Consider the following 24,367-nt stretch of genomic DNA (forward strand, 5'->3'; position numbering starts at 1 on the left):
AATCAATACACTTTGTAGATCACAATGCCCTGAAGTGTATTCCAGGCCTTGGTGTTTGTTTTTAAGAGTCTAAAGACAAATGTCCAGAAATAGTTTATTTTATTTTAAGGTTAACTTGGATGTTGGTGGAAACAGCTGCATCAGGTATTTCCACAGAAATCCCCCCATCGCAGCCAAAGTAAGCCGACTTATGGCGACTGAGACGAATGGGCTTTTGGTTTACAATGTTTTACAAGCTCAGCAAACCATTTAGTGACCGTTTGTGCCCTGCAGATGGAGGTTAATGCCATCTTGGAAGAGAAGCACTCTGACTGTGGCCAAAATCATTCAAATTCTGTCGGTCAAAGACAAAAAAAAAAAGGACAAAAATCACTCCATCCTCTTAGCTTCAATCTGGACTCATGTGTTTCTTCTGTGTGTGTTTGTGCTTGATTTGTCGACAGGGGCTGTGGGGTCGCCACTTCCCAGCGTGGAGGTTCGGATCGTCATGAATAACACAACCAACACCACGATTGCGGAGGGCGATCACAGAAACACACGGGTAATGGACTAATTAATAGGTTATGAGATAATTACAGATGAAAAAATGGAAATATGTCAAGAAGTAGTGCCTTTTATTTTGATTTCAAAAACCTGAAATCTACTGCACAAGCCAGGATAAAGATTGTAACTTCATATTTATGCATGTAATTGCAATATTTTATAACTCTGCATGTAGATTAGATTCAATTTATCATTTGCTGTCCTGCATCTTTTGTCTCTTATCACCCAGTAATCGACTAGACAGACGTTTAAGCCTAATTAAATCTATTTTAAACGGTCTTGTAAACCATTATCTCTGTATCCCTCAGGTGTGTCCGGGTCTGGAGGGGAAAGAGGGCGAGCTCCTGGTACGAGGTCCATCCGTCTTTAAGGAGTACTGGAACAAGCCTCAGGAGACCACAGAGTCTTTCGTTGACGGTTGCTGGTTCAAAACAGGTACCAAACCCTCCCTCTTCCTCTCCCTCCTCCTCCTCCTCTTCCTCCCATTTCTCTTAACTCACACTTCATCGCCGTACATGCACGCGCACATTCACACACATTCCCTTGGAGGAAGTAAATTCTGCCACTAATTGCGTCTACATGAGTGCTGCTGTCAGAGGGATTCACGGGAGGAGGAAAGATGTTGAAAGATTTTTGCGTCAGAGCTGCAGACGGCACTTTCAGAGCTTGATTTTAAACACTTAGAAAAAAAAGTCCAGTCAAGGAAGCACACACACACACACACACACACAAATTGAGTATATCTGTACTGTGTGTATGTGTGTGTGTGTGTGTGCACATTTTGGGGGACTATGAGGGAGTGATAAATGGACTTTGTGTGTTTTTCATGCTGCAGGGCATTTTTCCTCCTAAGTGGTTATGACTGCTCTGGGTCTTGAGGAACCGAGTATTGCTCTCCAGCTCGTCCTCTCCCTCTCTCCCTGTCTTTAGTGTATGTGAGTTTGTGTGTGTGTATGTGTGTGTGTGTGTGTGTGTGTGTGTGTGTGTGTGTGTGTGTGTGGTAGCACAGAGGGAAGCTGTCATCAGAGGCTTTCTCCCCCTGCAGCCAGACTCCCAAAAGGAGCCCCGCTTTACTGCAGAACCACCAGCAGACAGGTGTTAGGTTGGCGCGGGAGGGAGGCCGAGGGGTGCACGAGGGAGGACAGAAGCAATCGGAGCTTTTGAATTGTTATGTAGACGACAGGAAATAAGAGCCGGGAGCGAAAAGTGCGAGGAAAGAGCTGGAAGTGCTGAGCTCGGAGACGTGTTGGTGGAGGGGTTAGAGAGAGTCAGCTACAAAGGCTGGCATGTACGGCCCCCAGAGAGGATGGGCACGGACAAGGTAGGGATGGGGAAGCTGATGGTGGTGGAAAAGGGGGGGTAGGTGTGTGGTGTGTGGTGGGGGGGGGGTGAAAAGGGAGTGATGGAGAGCGAAGCGGGCCGAGGCAGTGGGAGAGCAGGGCAGAGTGTGTTTAATTGGCTTTGCAGGCTGGAAGGACAGAGATCCAGAGCACAGCACGCTGCTGTCACACTCCATTACAGCCACTGGCCACATAATGAGAGCCCGCGCAATCAGCTCCCCACAGACCGGTCCCTCAAGCCACACACACACACACACACACACACACACACACACACACACACACACACACACAGGACTGCACTATAGGAAGCTATCAAACATGTCCCTTGCCCACCCACCTGCCTGTATTCCCTGATGCCAAGTTAAACTCACACAGATACACTGAGTTGTCAGTTTATTAGGTACACCACGCTAAAACTAATCCTGTCTAATGCAACAGTCCTGCAGTGACTCATAGCCTGCATTAAAGGGATAGTTCAACATTTTTGGCAAATTGGCCTATTGCCATAATCCCTATAGTCATAGCAATAGGTTTGTTACCCTTAATTGTCGGTGCAAGCTGTTTTTAGAACGGCAGAGCAGAACCGTGAGCTGCTCAGAGCTACGCTACGGAGGCTCATGGGAATTTCTTGGTTTCCCTCATCAAACTCATCAAATACACAATCCAACAACTCCAAAACGCTCTCGTGGGCAAGTTGTGACCTGCACATTCACCACGCTATGAGATAATAACAGAACGTTACCAGACAGAGTTGTTTTTGAGGTAAATGCAGAGACTGCTTGCTGAAAAACTGCCCCCGATAGGAACGTGCATCAGCAGTTTTGCATGAATTTGCCTCTAAAACAACTCTGTCTCGTAATGTTCTGTTATTATCTCATAGCGTGGTGAATGTGCAGGTCACAACTTGTCCACCAGAGCGTTTTGGAGTTGTTGGATTGTGTATTTGATGAGTTTGATGAGGGAAACCAATGTTAAACTATCCCTTTAAGGTTATAATCTGAAGTTTGTATCGAAACAGTGTTAAGGATTCAACCTGTGGTGCTGTATAAAGAGAGGTGTCTCTGTTGTTGTTTCGTCTGACCTCATTGATATGAATGAAAAGGACAAAATGATAGGAATTACCTCTCAGTATAACACAAAGCAGTTCAGCTGCAGCACACAGATTATACCCTCCAAAATGATCACACAATCAATACCTCTGTGTCACAGCTCCAGAATATAACACTTTTGGTTTGTGCACAGGTTAAACAAACAAGATAAAAACCCGTTAGAGGTGCTGTTGGGTGTGTTTTTGAGTTAATTTAATCTTTATGCTAAGCTAAGTGAAGGGGCTGCCGGCTCCAGCCTCATAGTTACCATGGTATCAATCTTCCCACTTCAGCAAGAAAATAGGAAGTTAGTGTATTTCTTAAAATGTCAAACTCCTCCTTGATATCAGTTTTACTTTTCTATCCCTGCACAGTGGTGGATTAATTTTGCAGAAGTGTTCTGCTCCCGGTTACAACAGGAAACATTTCCCGCAGCGCCGCTGACTCATGTATCTGACTTCGCTTCTTCTACATTATGACGGTGCTTGACTCATGAATATTGATATAAGTAGAGATGTGTCATCTACCATACAGCACAGAAGTTACAGAAAAAAACAAAACTTCTCAAAAACAAAGTTGTTGTTGCATGATATAAACCTGTGGGATTGTTGAAATACCCTGTGGGACATTTAGAAAATCATGAATTTACAGAGAAGAAACAATATAATAAAGATAAATAAGTGGTACCAGCAGCTAATCCCACTTCACAACAACTTTATATGCACAATGAGACACATGCAGTTTATTCCCAGATGTGTTTCTCTTGTCCACACACACACACACCGTCTGAGTGTGTGTGTCGTGCGGGGGTGGGATGTCGGGTGTTAGACAGTTTTTTTTTTCTTGCACTTAACCCTCTCCTCAGCTTCCTGCCTCCCCTCTCACGTTCTTACCCTTTTTACCCTCACACCTGCTCCCTCCTTCACACCCCACCTCTCTCTCAACCTCACACTCCAGCTCCGACTCGCTAACTCCTGGTTGATCTCTTGTCACCTTCCACCAAAGGTTTTTGTGTCCATTTTTTTCCCTGACATCCTCCAGGATCTGACCTTAAGGTCAAGCAGGGAAAATGAAAGGTGCTTTTCAGGGATGTACTTCTAGTTTTTTTTGGACCAGTGCTGTCAAAATGATGCGAGTTAACCTTTTCAACAAATTCTAAATGTTTAATTTAAGGATAATAAGGTCTCTGCAAGCGCCCACACATCCACCAACTTGACTCCAGAGTGAAGTGTTGAAGGGACTTCCCTGCCCTGAATAGTGCCTCATAAGCACCATTCACATCCCGGCTGCAGCTCTCCATCAGTCTTCCAGTTGAAGGGTAGTGGGCAGGATTTGTATGCAGCCTGAGAGACCCAACTCAGGGCAAGAAAGTCCACTTGCCATTTATCAAACGAGCTTCTGACTTGAGTTCAGTACCAACATTTTAGCTGAGACACTTAGAATAGAGAACAAGTTCCCCCCGTATGTTTAAAGCTATATCTGCTGCCTCTTTAGATCTACTGCAGCCAGGGCACAACAGTGTGCAGTGTTATAAAGACACTGCACCTAGATTAAATATAGTTCCCTGCAAAGATTGTATGGTTATTATTTCACAGCTTCAGCACCAGAAGAACTAAATTATATAGAGCTGCAACAAAAACACAGGTTTAAAATCTATTGCATTGGAAAACATCAGGTTATACTGCTTATACTGTGAGGCTGACACAGAATGGAAGATAAAGCCTTTGAAGAAAATAAAGCAAAGAAGGGAGAGTACCAAGCAGAGAGTGAGTGTGACAGTTTAAATCAATAAGTCCACAGCTGGTCAGACGCGTCCTCTCCACTGCTGCAAAGGTGCTGCGCAGCATGACTGGCAGCAATATAGGGAAGCTGTCACCTTCTCCTCAGCGCTGCTCTTATATCACTCATCTTCACAAACACATCAGAGCACACTGGCCTCTGTCTCACCTTCTTTCAGCTCTCTTTGTGCTCCACACTGCAGTCTGTCTGCCAAAGTTGACAAGACTGCAAGGACTTGGGTCAGCGTTGGTGCATGAGTGTTGAAAAGCGTTCGATTGCGAATGTGTGCGAGGACGTGTGAGGTCGCCTGAGTCTGCTCGTTGCATGTGACTAAAGGCCTTGTCCACACGGAAACGGAGATTCACCCAAAATGATCTTTTTCTTGTTTATTTAAAAAAAGTTTTCTACAGAATCTTTTCTTTCTTTCTTTTTTTTGTATATTTTTTGGGGCTTTTTTGGCTTTAATGGAAAGCACAGTCGAGAGAGAGACAGGAAATAGGGAAGCAGTTTAGCAGTAAACTTTATTTATAAAGCACAATTTAAATAAACACAAAGGTTTCCAAAGTGTTGTACAGTAAAATAAAAACCATAAAACATACTAAAAAGGCAAAAATACTAAAGATAAAAAACACAATAAAACATAATAAATAAATAGACTGTCCACCCCAGATAAAATATCTGTGCACATAAAAATCAACAACCTACGTAGTATGAAAAGCCAAAGAAAACACCAAAAACAGAGAAGAAGACGGAAAGCTTGCCCGCCATATTCAAACTCTAAGAGTTATGAGTCGATTAAATGGTGGCCGGGAGTCATGTCAGTGTAAATATGATGATCGATGATGATTTAATGGCCGTGATATAGCTGCAGTGTCCGAGGGAGCAGACAGCAGTGGGCCGTTGTTGTTGTTACGTTACGTCCAGACTGTATAGACAGCCTAAGCGGAAGCAGGAAGTAATGCTCACCGTGGGACCTCATCAATTTGGAAAAAATCTCCTTTTAAGAATTAAATCCCACATCGAGCGGCCCTATCCTGCGTGTCATCCCCCCCTTCTCTGCCTCCCATTTCCTGTCTCTCTCAACTATCCTGTCCAAAAAAAAGGCCTCCGGAAAAAAAAAAAAAAAACTATTAGAAAATAAAATTCCAAAAATCCGTAACCAGAAAGACTACAGGTGGCGTAGGTAACGTCACACCAAATGCCGCCCTTTCCCGTGTCGTCCGCGTAGGGCGTCACAAAATAAATTCTTCCGGTGCCGTTTTACGACAAACTGCTGATTTATTGGCATGAAACGCGATGTTTTAAACAGGTTAAGGTGAGATATTTTTCTCATGACACAATTCAATCAGATCACGAAATAAAATTTTGACTTCCATTCACTTACGTGGAGATTTTTTCCGGATTGAGGTCCCATGGCGAGCTTCTAATCCACTTCCGCTTCGGCTCTCTACTGTATACGTCCAGTGATGTGGCTCAGGTTACAGGTTACTGTAGAGAGATGGAGGGTACAGTATGACATCTTCGTTTCACAAAAGATCTGTTTTGGGTGTCTGCACGAAAACGCTGGGGCGACATTTTGACATTTTCCCACTCTGGGAACCGTGCTGAAACGAAAAAAACACTCATGCAGACTCATTGAGACCCGTTTCCATGCGGACAGGCTGTAAAAGGGATGTGACCCCAGCTGTAAAGGTGAGCTGCAGGTCTGCGGCGACACACACACAGATAGACAGACCCACAGACAGACAGAGGGACAGACCTATGGCTCATATCCTGCAGAGCCATCACTAGTCATTTGTGGATGTCTCTCTCGCTCCCAGCTGTGCTCTCCTCTTCCCCTCTTCCCTCCCATCGCTCCCTTGTGTTGCCAATGTCATATCTCACCCCCAGTCACATCGTGTCCTCCTAACTCCAATGTCAGCGCTCCCTGTGGGACTCACCGACACCCCAGCCTCACAGCGCTTTGTGCAAAACCAACCATCCTTGTAACATTTACAGCAAAGGTGTCAACACATGGTGGTCCTGTTTTTATTAACACAGGTTGAGGGCAAATCTGGTTAAACTCCAGGAGTTCTTATCAAACTGTTGAAGCAGCTGCCACTTTGTGCTCTGGCTGCTTTCCTGCAGAAAACATTTTAAAGAGAAGAGGATTTTCTAGTTGAAAGAAAGAACTTTCTATTTACCGCTACTCTTCTTTATTTGTTTGCTTTTCCTTGCGTTCCTCCGTCATATACTCATCGGCTCAGGTCAAAAGCAAAGACACAAAAGAGAGTGCGATTTCAAAAAGTACAAAAGCTAAAACTAATCTGAGTTTAAATATCTCGATTGTTCAGTATTCAGACTTCATTATCACCCGCTGTTCTCTGGAGTCCATGGTTGACTCTCAGATGTGCGTGATGCGGTGCAGAGTCGGCCATGTAAACAGCAGCTAAGTGGTTTTCTTGATGAACATGACAGATCTGAGACAGACATCAATCCACAAGTTCAGCTTGTTATCTGCTGCTGGAGAGGCAACCCAGCAAGGAATATAATCAGTAACATTAACATAAAGCAATTCACGCTCCTTTAATTGCATTATATTAAACAAATTAGATCACTCATCCAAGTGCAAAGTGCTTTCTTGTACGATATTAATTACTAAAAAAGGAGCGGTGACAAAAGTTAAGGATGATAAATAATGTCAGAGCCGAGATTTCACTGCTTGGCTGTCTGTTATTTATCCTCATTAACTCTTCCATCTAGGCATCAGGGCTTTAATGTGGAACATTAATATTCATATATGCTAAGTGTTTACAGTCACTCTGAGAAGAGGCATGACTCGCATTTAGACCTCTGGCGTCTTTGTTCGGATAAGGCTCTCCTCTCGGCGGCGATGGAGGGCACTCAGCGTTAACCCTCGGTGTGAGAGTTTAGGTTGTGCTCAATGGGATGAAAGACTGTGACACCACTTGTACCTTCTCCATCTCCTCATCAGGCTCACTTTAAACACTTCAGCGATGCCAGTGCGGAGGGAGGCATGCATAAACATAACACGACGGTCAAATAGTGTTTGTAAAATGTCACATTTTGTGTCTGAAAACACTCCTGAGTTTTTTGTCTGAGGGTAAAACTGAAATCATAGAAACTGTTCAGTCAGGAATGAAAAGGTTTGTAACACCTTGTGCAGAGATGTCAAACAGAGATCCACGCTGTAGTTGAGTGTATTCAATGAAATGTTGTGTCAAAGCATATTTGTGGCTTTGTGGATTGCATGCTTATTGTCAATAGTGAACGCAGAAGTTTGCTGTAAATTTCAAAATGTCACCTTGAGGAGTAAATAAATGGTTTGAGACTAACTTGGTTTTACTGCAGTTAGAGATGCAGCCTAAAGGAATATCATTTACTCACCATGCTGGAGGTTTATGTTTTTAGACAGATTTGTATTTTTTTTATTTGCACCTTAATTTAACAGCTTCAGATAATTGTGATGGTTAAATTACTCGTTACAGGGAGAATTTCGAACATCTTGGCCAAAAACCAACCTTGCAAGATCAGCCTCTCACAAAGAAACATTGTGGTCTGCTTTACGACACAAACATGTCCCATAATCTGTAAATGTTCAGATTAAGTAATCTGTACATTTTTATGATGTTGCAAATATGCACTCCGAAACTGTAGGGGGAGCTACCTAGAGAAAAGAGCGACCAAAACAGCAAAAAAGTGACCGGCCTTCGTAGTTGCCCTTTAAAGCGTTGTATCTGATTTTACATTACAGTATGAAGACATTTTTCATTTGATTCATCCTCCGTGGTGTTTAGAGCAGATATGGCAACACAGACGTGTGCAGATCAGGTTTTTTTTTTTTTTTTTAGTCAATTAAAAAAAAGAAAATGTTGCCAGCCTTCAAATTCTGCAGGAAATTAATGAATATTTAATTATATACCACTCCTTTCATCCAGAGAAATTTTCTTCAGTGTCAGTGAAGTGTAAGGACACATCTGCTTTATTTAGGGATTAACATTCAAAAATTTCCACTTTTAATGTGGAACTACTTAACATGTATTGATTATGTTGATTTATTATTTCACTTTAATAATACAAGGTTTCAGAATCAGTCGATTTGTGTTTGTGTAATTATTTTTAATGCATGAATCTGAAACTGAATTTTTTTTTTAAATTCACACTCTACACATGGACAAAAGTGTTTTTACTTTTATAAACTATTGCAGTTGGAGTTTGAGTGTGCAGTAAGTGAAAGCCAGGGTGAGATGATAAAGTGAATGTGGGCATGTTTTTATTTAATCAGTCAGAGTGCGCACTTTCCAGCTGCATCTCGCGGGTTGAGTGGGGTGCGCACACAGAAAACAAGTACATGGTGCTTAGATCAAGGTCAGGCATAAATCACATTCAATTACAAACACTCATATAATACTTATTTCTATCTATTTCATGTGACAGCAGGAATATGTTATGGGGACTGGAAGGTCCTGATGATTTCTTTCACCTCCACAAAAACAGGTTTGGTGTATTTTTAGTTTCCTCTCTCCTTCTCCAACACCTCGAGCAGCGATGCTACTGGCAGCGGGCTGAAGTGTTTTTGTGGTGTTGGCCTTTGTCATATGTCACGCGCTGCCCTTTTCACATACACCCTTTTTTTTTGTCTAAGAAAAGCAACTTGTCCAGACTCTTTGTGTCTGTGTCTATGTGCCTGGGCTCATTTGAATAGTTGCCAGAATACAGAAGACAGGAATGACAGCAATTAATGATTTGCAGAAAAAAACATTATAAACAAACCCCCACAGCTACTTTTGAATCTTGTCAAATGATAGTTCACATTTTCGGTGCTGACATGGCGCTGCCTGGCACCGTGGAGCCCCCTGTGCTGCTTCCCTGCCAGCTCTGAGTGTTTGTTGAGTGGGTACTCAGCGAGAGAGGCAAACAGTTTGTTTGATGGTTTCAGCGCCAGCAGCCTGGTGCAGCCAGGAGCATCTCACCTGACTAGTCTGGGTTCAAATTGAGCGTCAATCTCAGTATGTCACACTTGGTTTTAGTAACTAAATATTAGATAGACTGTCACTATCAAAATTGTGTTAAAGGTCTGATACTGTATAAGAGATTTCCACTTTGTTTTTGATAATAAAGCAGATCAAGCTGCTACATAAATAATGTGAAAGTATCAAAGTGCTCAGTCCACAGAGAAATGCAAACAGCCTGTATTTAGAGCCTGTGCCTCAAAATGAGCCATTAGGGCTTCTGTAACTGTGTGATGCCCAAAGCCCCGCCCACCCAGACTCACCACTTGACCAAAGACGGTTAAGAAACACGGTGCCGTGTCTGTGTCACGTGGGTTTGGCCACTACCCCCACACCCCTTTAGGAGATGAGTAGCAGCAGGTCTTGAGTCTATTGACTCCAATGGGAGAAGTGAACGTGAGCACAGATTACAGTCGATTTGTTCACCCCATAGTCACCAAAGTAAATATTGGACTCGTTTTTCAGAAGCCACATCTCTTCTGAACACTTTGACACTAAAATGGCAAATTTCAGACGGACAAATCAGGAGAAAATTAACTTTGTTCAACATCTGCCCCTGTCTGTCTCAACAACACAGTCTCGGGAACTGTAATGCTATGACTGTTTGCTGTGAACATATCCAATGTTAGCAGAAGAAAAATATAAAATATATCACTTCTACTGACAACCTTTATCCATTCCACACACAAGATTGGGGTATGGGCGACCACACCGACACACACAGGAAGTGTTAACCATTTCATATCAGTTGTGCAGCTTGTAATGAGCCATCTTGAGTAATTAGTGTGTCTTTGACCTGCCCTTGCCTTATTTGGTCAATGCAATCTCACAGGAAACAGTCACAAACCTCTTGTTGCCAGAGCAACAGAACTCAAACCTTACAAAAAAAAAAAACATAAACGTGAATAGTTTTAGTATAATATTTTTAATAGATTGTCATTTCTCTGAATGTTTTGAGATCTAATTGCTTATAAAATATTGTGTGGCTGTTTTATGCTGCACTGAATCAAAATGTTTTATGATAAATTATTAATCCACAATTGTCATTCTCAGACAATTTGTATTTTTGTTTTCTGCAGAGCCAAGTAATGTCATTTTTTTTCCCTCTATTTTTTTTCAATATGCTTTGCTTCGTTTACCAGGAAAATATCAGGAATGCCAGAAATGCAGATTCTCTCATTTAAAACAATATGACAGTAAGAATGAAGACCAATCATTTTTTGTTAAATTCTTCACACTTCAGCAGGAATTTGTCTAAAAAGCAATTTTTGCATCATTCTGAAAAATTGCTGCAGCTTGAATTATTAAAACTGTTGATATCACACTTCTCTGCGCGATGTTGTTGTTCCTGTTAACGAAATGATAATTAATGGATTAAAAATGTGTTTGTGTGTGTGTGTGTAGTGATGATTTCCTGCAATGCCAATTATTCTGTCATGGAATGAAATTTTCTGCAGAGCCAACTAATGTCATTTTCTTGTTTTCTGAAAGACATTATGGAAGTTTTCTCTGCCCTCCATCCTCAGTTAAAGTCTTGATCTGTTTTTATTTCTTTTTTTTTCACACTGTGTGACTTCACTTTCTTTAATGCCTCAGAATGAGATGAAAGCCCAGTGCAATTAGGCTTCTTATCGTTTTAATTAAGAAAGCCATTCGGCCATATCTGCCTCCAATGCCATAACACATAATGGCAGAGAGTCTCTGATGCCTGAAAGTGGTGTTTGTGTGCATGCGTGTCTGCGTGAGTGTGTAGAGACAGTATGTATATGTGTATGTGTTCGAGCTTGTGTATGTGTGCTTGTGTGCGTGTCCTACAATAGTAACACAGTTCCCAACAATCTTCGATCCCCCCCCTTCTTCCCTCTTTTATCAGTCTGTGTTCTACAATCACTATTCCCACTTGTGTCTCTCTCCAAACATGTTGTTCTATCCCTTGTTATTTCCTTCCCCTCAAAGAGACAAGGTCAGAGTCCTGTTTAAGTACTTCAAACTCAATTCAAGTGTGCTGCCTGAGTGTTTCTTTCCACTCCTTTTGTCGAGCGTTGCCTCTTTGATGCCGTTTCCTTACTCCACGCTGAAACATTTGCAGCCAAGTGGACGCATCTTATGGTGTTTTTTTTATCTGCTTCAGATTGTGCATACACACCCACACACTTCACACTTTATCAATGAGAGAATAAACTGCTCCTTTCCACATATTTATTTGTAAAAGCTGACAGAGCTTCGTGTCTGTAACCAAATTATTCCAGCACTTTTTGTTTCACCGCTCGTCCAAAAGAGGAGATCTACCCTGTTAGTAGTGTTAACAGCCAACCAAGCTCCGCTACCACCCCCCCACCCCTCTCCCTTTTTCTCCCTCCATCCTCCCCTCTCCTCCTCTGTTACCCCGGCCTATCAGTGCAGAGCAGTGGTCTGTGAAGAAATTCCCAATATCTAAATTTACACACTGTATCAATCTTGTTTAATAGACTGGAAAGCTTATAGCCGCCGTGGCAAGCCGGCAGAGAGGGCAGCGGTGATAAATTGTCGGTGTGCAGGCGACAGCCGCCCGTGATGTATAATGAAATATTTATGATTTATCCCAGCTAATAAACTGAAATGAAGTGCGTGATGTATGGGAACAGATGGGTCCTCTATTGATGCTGAGGCAGAGAGGCAAGAGGGGAAAGAGGAGACGGGAAGATAGGTGGAGAGAGGGGAAACAGGAGATGTGATGAGAGATGCTCCAGACGTACTGGGGGAAAAAATGGAGGGCAAGGATGGGAATAAAAAAACAACAAATAGTTGACTGTGTTTGTATGTTTGACACTGGAGTAGGAGAAGCTGAGAAAGTGGATGAAATGTAAAATGAATAGAGGGATACAGGATAGGAAGACGGGACAAATGAGATTCAGTGATGGAGTGGGCGACGGGAGGAGGGTAGCAGTAAAAACAGACCACTATTGAAATCTGTTCTTCTCTGCTGTAATGCTTCATTGTGTTGATTCCAGGTGAAGCAAGGCCACTTGCTTTTTTTTATTTTTTATTTATTGATTCTATATTTCAGGTGTATCTGCAGACACACTCAGCTTAACATGGTGGAAATGCTCCTTCAGAGCTTCAGTAAGACTCCAGAAGGGAGATAGCAGATCTCTCAGCAGAATGTGATTAAGCATCAAACGATTCCTTTAATGACTACCGACCAAAAATATTATGTTTTGCGTTATGTTTTATATTAAAATAAAAATTTACAGAGTCAGTGCAGATGTATTTGTCCTCTATGTCTTCAGTTGGTGCTGTAACTCCAGCTGCGGCACCTATCCCTGACCTTTACTGACCTCTCTACCCAAACCACAGCAGTGTCACACACTCACACTGACTCACACACACACACACACATCCATTTCCCCGCTCGGGCCCAGCTGTGGACACACCACCTGTAATAATCCAAAAGGACACCTTCCTGTTCCCTCTTTTCTTCTCCACACTCCTTTCCTCCTCCTATGTCCATTTTTCTCTCCCTCTGTCTCTCTCCACTCATCCATACTGACCCATTTCCTCTGCTTGTCATCCCCAGGCCCAGCTGAGCCCCTCATCCCACATACTGTACTCATCCTCCCCCACACCTGTCCCCCAGACAACCGTGTGTCTCTGTGTGTGTGTGTGAGGGAGAGAGATGGTGTGTGAGATGGTGTGTGTCTGGAGGATGTAGGTAGAAACTCATCTATCCACTGCACTCTGACTTCTTCTGTCTCACGTACCTTCTCATGTACCCTATATTCAACCCACTATAGTTGCTCTACACTTCTTGTATCTGGTCATAAAGGCGATAGGGGTGTGTGCTGTATGAAGGCTGTGTGTGTATATGTTGTTCTTTATCCAGTTGTATTCAAGAGAGACCCAAAAGTTGTTGTTGTTTCTGCTGCAGAAAACCGTTCATAGCCATTTAGAGCAGTGTTTTTCAACCTTGGGGTCGGGAACCCATGTGCGGTCGCCTGAAATTCAAATGGGGTCGCCTGAAATGTCTAGGAATTGATTTTAAAAAATTACTGATAAAAATATATTTTTTAACTTCTTTTTAAAATTCTGATTAAAAACACCACACACAATCTTAAACAACCGTATCTATACTTTCATTTTCTCAAATATAAATCGAGTTCAAATAAAATGCAGCATATAAAAATATCTGAGCTGACGCATCTTGATTGATGGCGATAACGTGACTGCACTTGGTCGCGGGGTCGCCAGAAATTTGTGATGTCAAAATGGGGTCAGGAGCCAAAAAAGGTTGGGAACCACTGATTTAGAGTAAGACGGGTTGTCCTGTGGTAAGCACAGCTCAGAGCGTTCTTCTTGTAATAGAAAATAAGTGTGTAAAATAAGTGTGCATTCATGTGTGGACATTGGCCATGCACAACCAATGTAACTTAGAAACAATAAATGGTGAAAGTCTAGAGTGTCTGTGCAGCCGTTTGATATTTTTTTCCAGATTAAAGAGAAAAAAAGACAAAATAAACACTAATTAATTCCCTTTTTTATAATATTTTCCAACCTCCTAATAAACCAAAAAATTATAATAATGAGCCGCAAGAACATGACTTGGATTTTCTTTTTTCTCTCATTGATTATCCGCCTCTTTGTCCTTGTGTGTCTTCTGCTGTAGGAGACACTGCGGTCTATAAAGAGGGTGTGTATTGGATCATGGGCCGCAGCAGCGTCGACATCATAAAGAGCGGCGGCTACAAGATCAGTGCACTCGAGGTGGAGCGTCACCTGCTGGCTCATCCCGACATCATAGGTGAGATTGATCTGTATCTGCAGCCTGTCAGTGGGACAGAGATCTGAAGCGCTCACACTAATTTAACATCAACATTTTGACCTGTGGATGTTTTAAACGGGTGTGTAATCCCCCTGTTGAAGACAATGCAGTAAGAAATAGGAGTTTTCCTTTGACAAACGGTTATGATTGTTCCACCTAATGTGCATATAAACACCCTTTTACTTAAAGATGAGAGTCAGCACTTTTAACTCCACTCTGTGTTTTTACACCATTGTGCTCACACACAGAGCCAACGCAGCAAAACATGTGGCACTGTCCTATTTCTTCAGCTCTGCACTTCAAGATGAACTCAATTTGAGCAGCTGAGACTCAACAAGAACACGTCTGATCCACGTGGTTTTATCTTTGCAGATGTGGCCGTCATCGGAGCGCCAGATGCCATTTGGGGTCAGAAAGTCACTGCGGTGGTGCAGCTGAAGAAGGGACAGAGTATGACCCTGCCAGAGCTGAAGACCTGGGCAAGGTACTGTGACCTTTTAGTTGGATAACGTTTCCTTTATATTCACTACATGTTGGTTATTTAAAGTGTGATGTTTAAGTCATTTCATGATAAACTTTTCCAGGTAAGATTTTCTCTATCGACGAGCTTCATTTTCTGTTCATTCTTGTAAATACAGGGACATAAACCTTCATTTTTCAGTCGGAGGCACAGAGAGGCAGCAGGCAGACTCTTCCTGCACAGCTCTGTCCTGCAGTGACATTACACATGATTCACCTTTTGCCACAACACGCTGCGGTGTCATCCAGCGATGTGCTATATTCGGCAGTTAAACTCCTGCAAGTTCACACTCCAGGTCGAGCTGTGGAGTCGCTTGGACATGTGTTAACATCGTAATTCCACCATTTACTGCAATTAATGAGATAAAGCAAACAAGTGTTTGACATATTTGTCCTTGTTTAAAGCCCCAGTATGTAACTTACTTGGTTTTTTATTAGCAAAAATCAAATGTTGCTTTCATAAATATGTATTTCACTATAGTCAAATCACACCCGCATACAAATGAAAGCTTTCTCATCGTACCTTAGAATGAGTTGTTACAAGTCGTTACAATCAATCATCAATATATGATGGGCGACGCACCGAACCGAGGCTGCCATGTTGCATCGCCATTTTTTACGTTGAGTGGCAGCGTGACCGTAGGTAACCACGGAAACTCAGCGTAGCTGTCGGCTCGGGGAGAAAGTTTTTGAGGTAGCGCCTGTTAAAACTGTCACCACGGTGTAGTGTGACGGAGGACGGAGGCACTGACGGTAAAACGTGGGTCAGGTAAACATTACGACATCACCATGACAACATATTGTCACGCCTGTATTGTTTTGCCTCGTGCTGGCGGTCCACTTGTTTACATAGACACTTGTTTATCCTGTTACATGCAGCGTCTGTTGTCTGTCTGACGTCTGCCCGATTTCACGTGAATGCAACATCAAGAATACGTTCTGATATGCAACCGCACCGCTAGATGAGGGTTTTCCTACACATTATACCTTTAAAAAAACCACTGGGCAGACGTTTAGTGTCTATTAGAGACCTGAAAGAAATGGATGTGCTACTAATAGACACACCATGCCCACACCAGCGCAGTCCCTTTCATATTTCTATTATTATTATTATTATTTTTAACACAGTGTGTTGGTCTACAAACAGTGCGGGTGAGGTCACTAACTACTGGACCACCTGCCTTCTTTAAAAGTGCTTTGTGGCAGCAGGTGGACTCCAACCTGCACCACCAGTGGAGACTGTGACCTGAATAACTTCCCACCAATCCATCATCCTGAACACACAAAAACAAAACGCCAAAGGAACACCGTAACCCATTAACTGCAAACACATCCCCATCTTATTACGGTGATTCAAGCAGACAATTTCCACGGCTTTTTGTCAGTCCTGTTCTAAACAAATGAAGGCTCCCTAATGTGGACTCACTCTGCAGCTCTCCCCGCAGTTCGACACGCGTCTCCCCAGCGACTGGCCCTGAAGTCTTGAGATCAATAGGAGAGGATGTGAGAGAAAGAGAGGCCAGAGACGGACTAATGAGGGGAGCTGAAGGAAAGACAGGAGATGAAAAAGAGGAAGATGTGGGGGAAGCGAACAAATGATTGTTACGGGAAGCTTTGTCTTCCAGGCGAACAGTTTTTTTTTTTTTTTTTTTTCACCCCCTCTAAATGTCAGTGGAGTTTATTTTGTGTATCGCAGACAGTTGCCGGTGACATACATGCATCGCTCCACTTTGCATCCCTCTGTCTTACTCTTTTCTCTTTATTTTACTCTCTGCTTTTTATAAAATATGGATTTCTTCTTTTTTTTCCTTCTTTTTCTCCTTCTTTTTGTCCTTTAAACTGACCTTTCTATGGCTCACCACTATTATTTATTCAGATTTCTGAATTCAGTATATGTGTGCGCGCTTGTGTGTGTGCGTTGGGCTCCATATGGTGTGGGGGTGTTAGATCTTACTGCTGTGGTCTGCTGGTCCGGCATGGTGGATTACTACTGCTGCCTGTTACTCTGGATAACACACACACACAGAGACACACACACACACACTTAAAAACACACAGATATACACAGTGTTTCCAGCCACGGGTGCTGCCAGCGGACAGGCAGTGCCAGCACACAGCCCACTGCTGCTGAGGCCAGGATGTGGAGGAGAGAGTGGGAGATAAAATGAGACATAAACAAGTAGATGGATGCTCACTCTTCAGTGCCCTGGCTTCAGCTGTCAGCCCCAATCTCCATCACACCCTGCGCCCCACACACCGCCTTGATCACGCACAAACACACACACAAACACGCTGCTGCCCCGGAGAAACTGGTGACACTACACTACACTACACGAGCAGAGCCCCCATTACAGAGATGTGTATGTATGTATGTACGCACAAATACTCACTCACACTTTACTCACTGAGTCAGAGAGACGGAGAGACGGAGACATCTGCTGAAAGTGGTGTTTGATGGCGGCAGTGTGAGTCATTATGCTCACTCGCACCACAAGCACGCACAGTCGCACACACATGCATGCACGCACAAACCAACAAACAAACAAACAAACTAGGTTAGAAGATAATAAAAAAAGCTCCGGGCTTCAGAACTTGACGTAACAACCATACACTAAAAAGCTGAAAAAAATAAAACACTTTTAATTATCCCAGCCTTCTGTTTTCCCCTTTTTTATTATTTGTTTTTTTTATTTCATCTCACAGTGATTATATTGTTTTGTACGAAGGGAATTGTCTGTGTCTGGGAGGCGAATTGTGGGTATTAGGGAGGAGAGCTGCAGAGTGTATGAAGGACATTTCTTTCCTTATCTCCACTACTCTGCCACAGGGCTCGCCTTTGTTTTGCAGTTGTTGTAGTTGTTGTTGTTGTTGTTGGTTTATTTTTGTTTTTGTTTTTCCTTTTCTGTAGTTGCACATCTGCATGTGTCGTACATTTGTGCATCCGTTACTGTTAAAACCCTCCTGTTGTCCTTCTGGGTCAAATTGACCCAATCTGTTCACTTCCTCCATCCTTCCTTCTTTCCTTCCTTCTTTCCACAATCCTTTTTCCCTTCTTTCTTTCCTTCCTTCCTTCCCTTCGTCCTTACTTCTTCCTTCTTTTTGGGACCCAATCTGTTCCCTCCCTCCATCTATCTTTCCTTCCCTTTTCCCTTCCTTCTTTCCTCCCATCATTCCCTTTATGCTTCCTTCTTTCCCTTGGTCCTTCCTGCCTTCCTTCCTTCTTTCTTTCCCTTTATCCTTCCTTCCTTCTTTCCCTTCGTCCTTCCTTCCTTCCTTCCTTCCTTCCTTCCTTCCTTCCTTCCTTCCTTCCTTCCTTCCTTCCTTCCTTCCTTCTTTCCTTCCTTCCTTCCTTCCTTTCTTCCTTCCTTCCTTCCTTCCTTCCTTCCTTCCTTCCTTCCTTCCTTCCTTCCTTTCTTCCTTCCTTCCTTCCTTCCTTCCTTCCTTCCTTCCTTCCTTCCTTCCTTCCTTCCTTCCTTCCTTCTATCTCTTTATCCTCCCTCCCTTCTTTCCTTCCCTTCGTCCTTACTTCTTCCTTCTTTTTTGACCCAATCTGTTCCCTCCCACCATCTGTCTTTCCTTCCTTTTTCCCTTCCTTCTTTCCTCACATCGTTCCCTTTGTCCTTCCTTCTTTCTTTCCCTTCGTCCTTCCTTCCTTCTATCCCTTTATCCTTCCTTCCTTCTTTCCCTTTGTCCTTCCTGCCTTCCTTCTATCCCTTTATCCTTCCTTCCTCCCTTCCTTCCTTCCTAACTTCCTTCCTTCCTTCCTTCCTTCCTTCCTTGACCCAGGAGGACAGCAGCGTGTCCCCATGCAGGCTGGTATTAGTTTAGTCTCTGTGTGTTTCTGCAGTAAACAGTCATCATCAAATGTATTAACATTTAACGGCGTCTGTTGCAGGGAGCACATGCCGCCCTACACCATCCCCACGGGCCTGGAGCTGGTGGACGAGATCCCCAGGAATCAGATGGGCAAGGTCAACAAGAAGGACCTCCTGCGACACTTCTTCCCCTGATTGGACCGCGTCCATATGTATTGTAACTACACACGGGTTCCTGGTCACTTCCTGGCTGTTCCCATCTGGTGCTTAGATCAGACAAACATGGCTGTCAGGTGCGCAGAGGGAATACAAATTAACGGAGACCTCAACCTCTGAGGTACCTTAATCACAAACTACAAACGCTGCTGCCAAGGTAATTCCATCACTTTGAATGCTAATTATGCAATTAAAATAAAAAACAAGAAAAAAACAGATCCATTAGGAGAGCAAAATGTAAAACTGCATTCACCAAGAAATTATTATAATCATTATTAAGTGACATGAAAAATGTTGGTTATAAGTCAAACTACATGGATGTTAATGTGAAATAATATGTAAGAAGTTTTAAGTACTGTTAAATGGTACACAACCTGATATGACCCACTTTTGTAGGGTTTAATTGTAACAAAATCCCACTTTCGTACTATAATACTGTACGTATTATAACCAGGTTTATATAATGTAGTACAGTCACTCTGGAAACATGACAAAAGTGACTCCTAATGGATAAAAAATGTAAATAAATCACAGACAATAATGTGACAGCTCTTAGAAAGTAAAAATTAATTGGAAAAACATTACTTTTTGCTAACTAATTTGATGCTTTTCTGTTGATTTTTTAACAGTTAGTAGGCTACATAGTACAGAACTGGGACGAAAGATTTGATACAGTTACTTCAAAGTCAATTTATTTGTTTATGAAGTGTCTGCGCCCAGCACAACTGTGGGATGCACTTCTTCTTTCTGCCTTAATGAGATGGGAACAGCTAGTGTAGTCTGCTTTGGTTCCTGATGAATAATTCCTCCTACTGCACAGGATGCTCAACTGTTGAAATGAAAATACTTAAACACAGCAGAATCTACTGGTAATTTTTTTTTTTTTTTACCAAACTCCTGTCAGTATATTCAGATGTTTTAACTGGTGAAGTCTTGGTGTGATCACAGAATACAGAATGAGAAGTTTGATTGTCGTGAGTCGTGTGACCACAATCAACAACGTAGAGTTAATTACAGCTGCAATGAAAACAAAATGAAAGAGCATGTGTTGGTAGAAAAAGAGGCATTGAAATGTGATCGCTGAGTAAACATGGTTAATATTAGTTTCCCAACACTGTAACACACCCTGATACACTTGAAATGTTTATCTGGAAATTAAAAAAAAAAAAAGTTTTATAAAAATTCAAATTAAAAAGTGTTTTGGAGTTATTTTAGTTTGCTGCTTTTACACAAGCCACAGTCTTGTTGTACTTGTTTTCTCTGAACAAATGTATGTGTGTGAATGTATGTATGTGTGTGTCTGTGCAGCTGTGGTTACACAGGTGTGATGAGAGCCTGAAGGCGGATTCTCTAGCAAGGCACAACACCGCAGCTGGATGCCCCGCACTCCATCTGACTAACCCTCGCGCTCCGCTCGCTCTTCTCACCTCTCATCCTTTCTCATCTCCATTTCTCCAATACTTCGCCTCTTCTGTCTTCATCACAAGTCAAAACAGATTGCAGTGGCACCGGGACCAACTTGACTGTGACTCCTTTTGAATGAGTGCTGGCGTGCAGCCAGAATAAAGCAGAGAGAGCATGAAGAGATGAAAAGAAAAAGGCACAGAGAGGAGAGAAAAATATAAAGCAGGACTGTCAGAGAGATTGGAGCCTCGACAAGAGCTGGCTAGAGAAAGTTGATAGAGGAAGGGATGAAAGAAATGAGGATGCAGAGAGAGGTCGGTGGAGCGTTTTGAACAAGCGATATGCAAAGGATATGAAGATAAAGGAGGAAGGGAAAAAGAGAAGGAGGCACTAAAATACAGTTGAGATAAACAGTCGTGATGAACAGCCAGAGAACTGAGGATGGGAAAGAAACACAAGTGCAGCCTCCTGTGTATCCACACGCACACACACACACACACACACACACACACACACACTCGTCCGCCCACAGTCACCAGAGACCTGATTAAGAGAGCAGAGCTATCGATCTGTGGGCTGGCAGGCTAGGATGGATGAGCAGGCAGGGCTGCAGGAGCACCAGAGGACAGCTTCAGTGCCCCCAAATCCCCCTGCCGCCCCACCCAACCACCCAACCACCCAACCACCCACGCCAGATCCAGAGCAGAGCGCCGAGCAGGGCCACGGGCAGGAGGGCTGGGGGCCGGGGGCCGCCGCGCCGAGGCTGCAGCCAGCAGCACGGGGTCAAAATCAGAGCTGAAGAGTGGTGAGCCGCTGTGGAGTAATAAGTGCAGTGTACTCTGTGTGTGTATGTGTGTGTGTGTGTGTTTCCAGGAGTGGCAGGCAGGACGGGCTGTAGTGTTCGCCTGGTAAACACACTGCAAAAACTCAAAATCTTACCAAGAATATTCGTCTTATTTCTAGTCAAAATGTAATTTCTAGTCAAAATAAGACTCATCACATTAAAAAAAAGTATCTTGTTTTTAGACACGTTTTACTCTTTTCAAGCATATTTTCACTTGAAATAAGTAGAAAAATCTGATTGTGGAGCAAGTTTTTCTTTCTTATTACAAGCACAAAAAACTTACTCTCACTGGCAGATTTTCCTACTTATTTCAAGTGAAAATTTGTTGGAAACAAGTGAAAATTATCTAAAAACAAGTTAATTTTTAGGTGATGAGTCTTATTTTAAGTGGAAATAGATTAGTTTTGATTAAAATTGAGACATTTTGACAAGAAATAAGACAAATATTCTTGAAAAGATTTTGAGTTTTTACAGTGCACAAGTGGGGGAGGGGAAGCTGGGGGATATTCCCTGGACTCGAGCTTGATGGAGTGCTCGTGCCCTTGAACTACCTCCACCTTTTTCTCCCTCTCTCTCTCTCTCTCTTACACACACACACACACACACACTAAAACACTCCTCGGCTGTGTTTGCTGAAGCGTGGTGGAGGAAGTTGTCTGTAGATGGCTGCTTATTGGGCCCCAGGGTCCTGCAGAGTGGGTTATGGGGGACACCGGCGAGGTTGTTTATGTGTCTGAGACCCGCAGAGAGTTTGGGTGGAGGGGGCGAAGCTTTTAAAAGAGAGGCAGCAGCGTCACAAAGAGAGATGATGGGAGAGTTTATACTGTCATGTCGGCGCTGGTGTTCTTTTTGCTTTGTCGCCCGTCTTCGACATGATATTTGTTTTTCCGGAATAATTTCACTTCCTGTTCAGACAATGGACTCATTAGGTTCTAACAGGAATCAGGTGGCACCGCACGCTCGTAAAGAATTGAAACAATATTAGATTTCAAAAGGTTTTTTTTTTTTATTATTATATCAGGCAAACTGATTGAAGGCCAGTTCATTCAATGATTGATTCATTTCCTCTATCCGCCCTTTCAGAATATTCTCCCAGCATGCACGTGGCAGACAGCAGACAGACAGACACTGCAGTTTCAGTGAAGTTGTAACAAACAGAGATCAAAGGACACAAAGACAGGTATGAACTTAATTTAATTAAAGGGGTAGTTCAACATTTTGGCAGATTGGCCCATTTCCATTATCCCTATAGTCCTAGGAGTAGGTTCGTTACCTTTAATTGTCGGTGCAAGCTATTTTTAGAACAGCGGAGCAGAGCCGTGAGCTGCTCAGAGCTACGCTACGGAGGCTAATAGGATTTCTTGGTTTCCCTCATCAAACTCATCAAATACACAATCCAACAACTCCAAAACGCTCTGGTGGACAAGTTGTGACCTGCACATTCACCACGCTATGAGATAATAACGGAACGTTATGAGACAGAGTTGTTTTAGAGGTAAATGCAGAGACTGCTTGATGAAAAACTGCCCCCGACAGGAACGCGCATCAGCGGTTTTGCATGAAATTACCTCTAAAGTAGCTCTGAGCAGCTCATGGCTCTGCTCCGCCGTTCTAAAAATAGCTTGCACCGACAATTAAAGGTAACGAACCTACTGCTATGACTATAGGGATTATGGCAATGGGCCAATTTCCCAAAATGTTGAACTATCCCTTTAAGTGTCTAATGTGCTTCAGAACAAAAGATTCATCGTGACATCACAGTTTGGGTGTGGCACAAGCACAACAACAAGAATTCAAACTGATGGGACACTAAAGAAAAAGTAAACACAATGTAGAATCACATCTTTTTACATCATTTGTACAGATTAAAAAAAAAAAAAAAAAACATGAGTGAACTGTAAAGATGCTGTGAGCACTGTCTCCCCTGTTTCCTGTCTTGTTGCTAAGTTACACTTCATATTTATTATTCAGACATGAGAGTGGTGTCAATCTTCTCATCTAATTATCGAATAATTCCTTCAGCAAAATATAAGTGTCTCTGTTTGCTCGGCAGCATGACCCTTTATTTTGAGCCTGGCTCTGGGACACTAGTTAGATTTGATGTCACTATTTCAAAGGTGTGTTTGGCGGCCTCACTGTGTAAGGTCTGATGTGTAATAATCAACATTTGATGTTTAAATTTCACCGTGCAGCCAATGCAAAGAGATTAACTCTGTAGTTATGCGCCGCCTGTCTGCACAAGGAGGTTTTGAATTTGATCATAGTGTTACTTTGAAACTCATCCCCTGTCACTCTGACTCCTCAGACGTCTCCGTCGGCCCGTCACTCTGCTGCGAACATGAAAGCCGTCCATCATGAATGATTCTGGAGGAGGAAAAAAAGTTCATCCCTCTTCTCTTTGAACACCGAATGCATAATAAACAGGTCAGACTGAAGTAATAAGCCGCAGACACACAATGCAACCCTCCCGGTTTCAAGGCAGCAGCGCTCGCACACTGCTGGTCCATTGAACACTGCATAAAAAACAGAAAATCAAGCTGCAGCAGTTCCAACTTTCACATGTGCACACTTTTGACAATCACAAAAGGCTTCGGGCCTGCGGCCACTTGATCAACATGACAGGCTTTATGCATGTAAGTGGGTAGAAGGAGGAGTGATTGGAGGATGACAGGCAAGGCTCTTGAGCCCCAGGGACACCCTGAGTATACAGCATACACACACACACACACACATTCAAACGCACATCAGTGAATCCAGAACCCCAGCAGGTCTGTGTGGGTGCGTAACCAATGCTTGTAGTGGCAGGTTGTTGTTTACATGGAGCTCATGTTTATTCTAAAGCTGCTTACACCTCACTGGCTCGGCCTCAGGCGTCGTTCCTGTGAAACTCCTGCTGACTCGCTCTCTGTTTCATCTTGGCCTTTTTCTCTCTTGACCTTTTTCCCTCTATCTATTTCTCTCTGTTTTTTTTTTTCTTCCACTCTCTGTCCCTCATTACTATCTCTT

The 24,367-nt window shown here is 42.9% G+C and overlaps 1 protein-coding gene across 3 annotated transcripts in view; it reads left to right on the forward strand.

Moving 5' to 3' along the window:
- The window catches only part of acsf3 (acyl-CoA synthetase family member 3), a 44,593-nt gene extending 22,137 nt beyond the window's left edge, over positions 1–22,456 (forward strand). The window contains exons 6-11 of one of the 3 annotated variants that reach the window (XR_014596401.1): positions 444–541; positions 852–978; positions 14,408–14,542; positions 14,936–15,047; positions 18,978–19,270; positions 22,445–22,456. Coding sequence is in view for 2 of the 3 variants with exons in the window: in XM_083999884.1 (XP_083856010.1) it covers positions 444–541; positions 852–978; positions 14,408–14,542; positions 14,936–15,047; positions 18,978–19,092 (587 nt within the window). In the remaining variant the exon portion in view is untranslated. Of the gene's footprint in view, positions 1–443; positions 542–851; positions 979–14,407; positions 14,543–14,935; positions 15,048–18,977; positions 19,991–22,444 lie in introns of those variants that run through there. The other 2 variants (XM_083999884.1, XM_083999885.1) reach the window with 2 other exon arrangements.
- The last annotated feature ends 1,911 nt before the right edge of the window (positions 22,457–24,367 follow it).

Source organism: Trachurus trachurus (assembly GCF_905171665.1).
Source record: "Trachurus trachurus genome assembly, chromosome: 3".
NCBI lineage: Eukaryota > Metazoa > Chordata > Actinopteri > Carangiformes > Carangidae > Trachurus > Trachurus trachurus.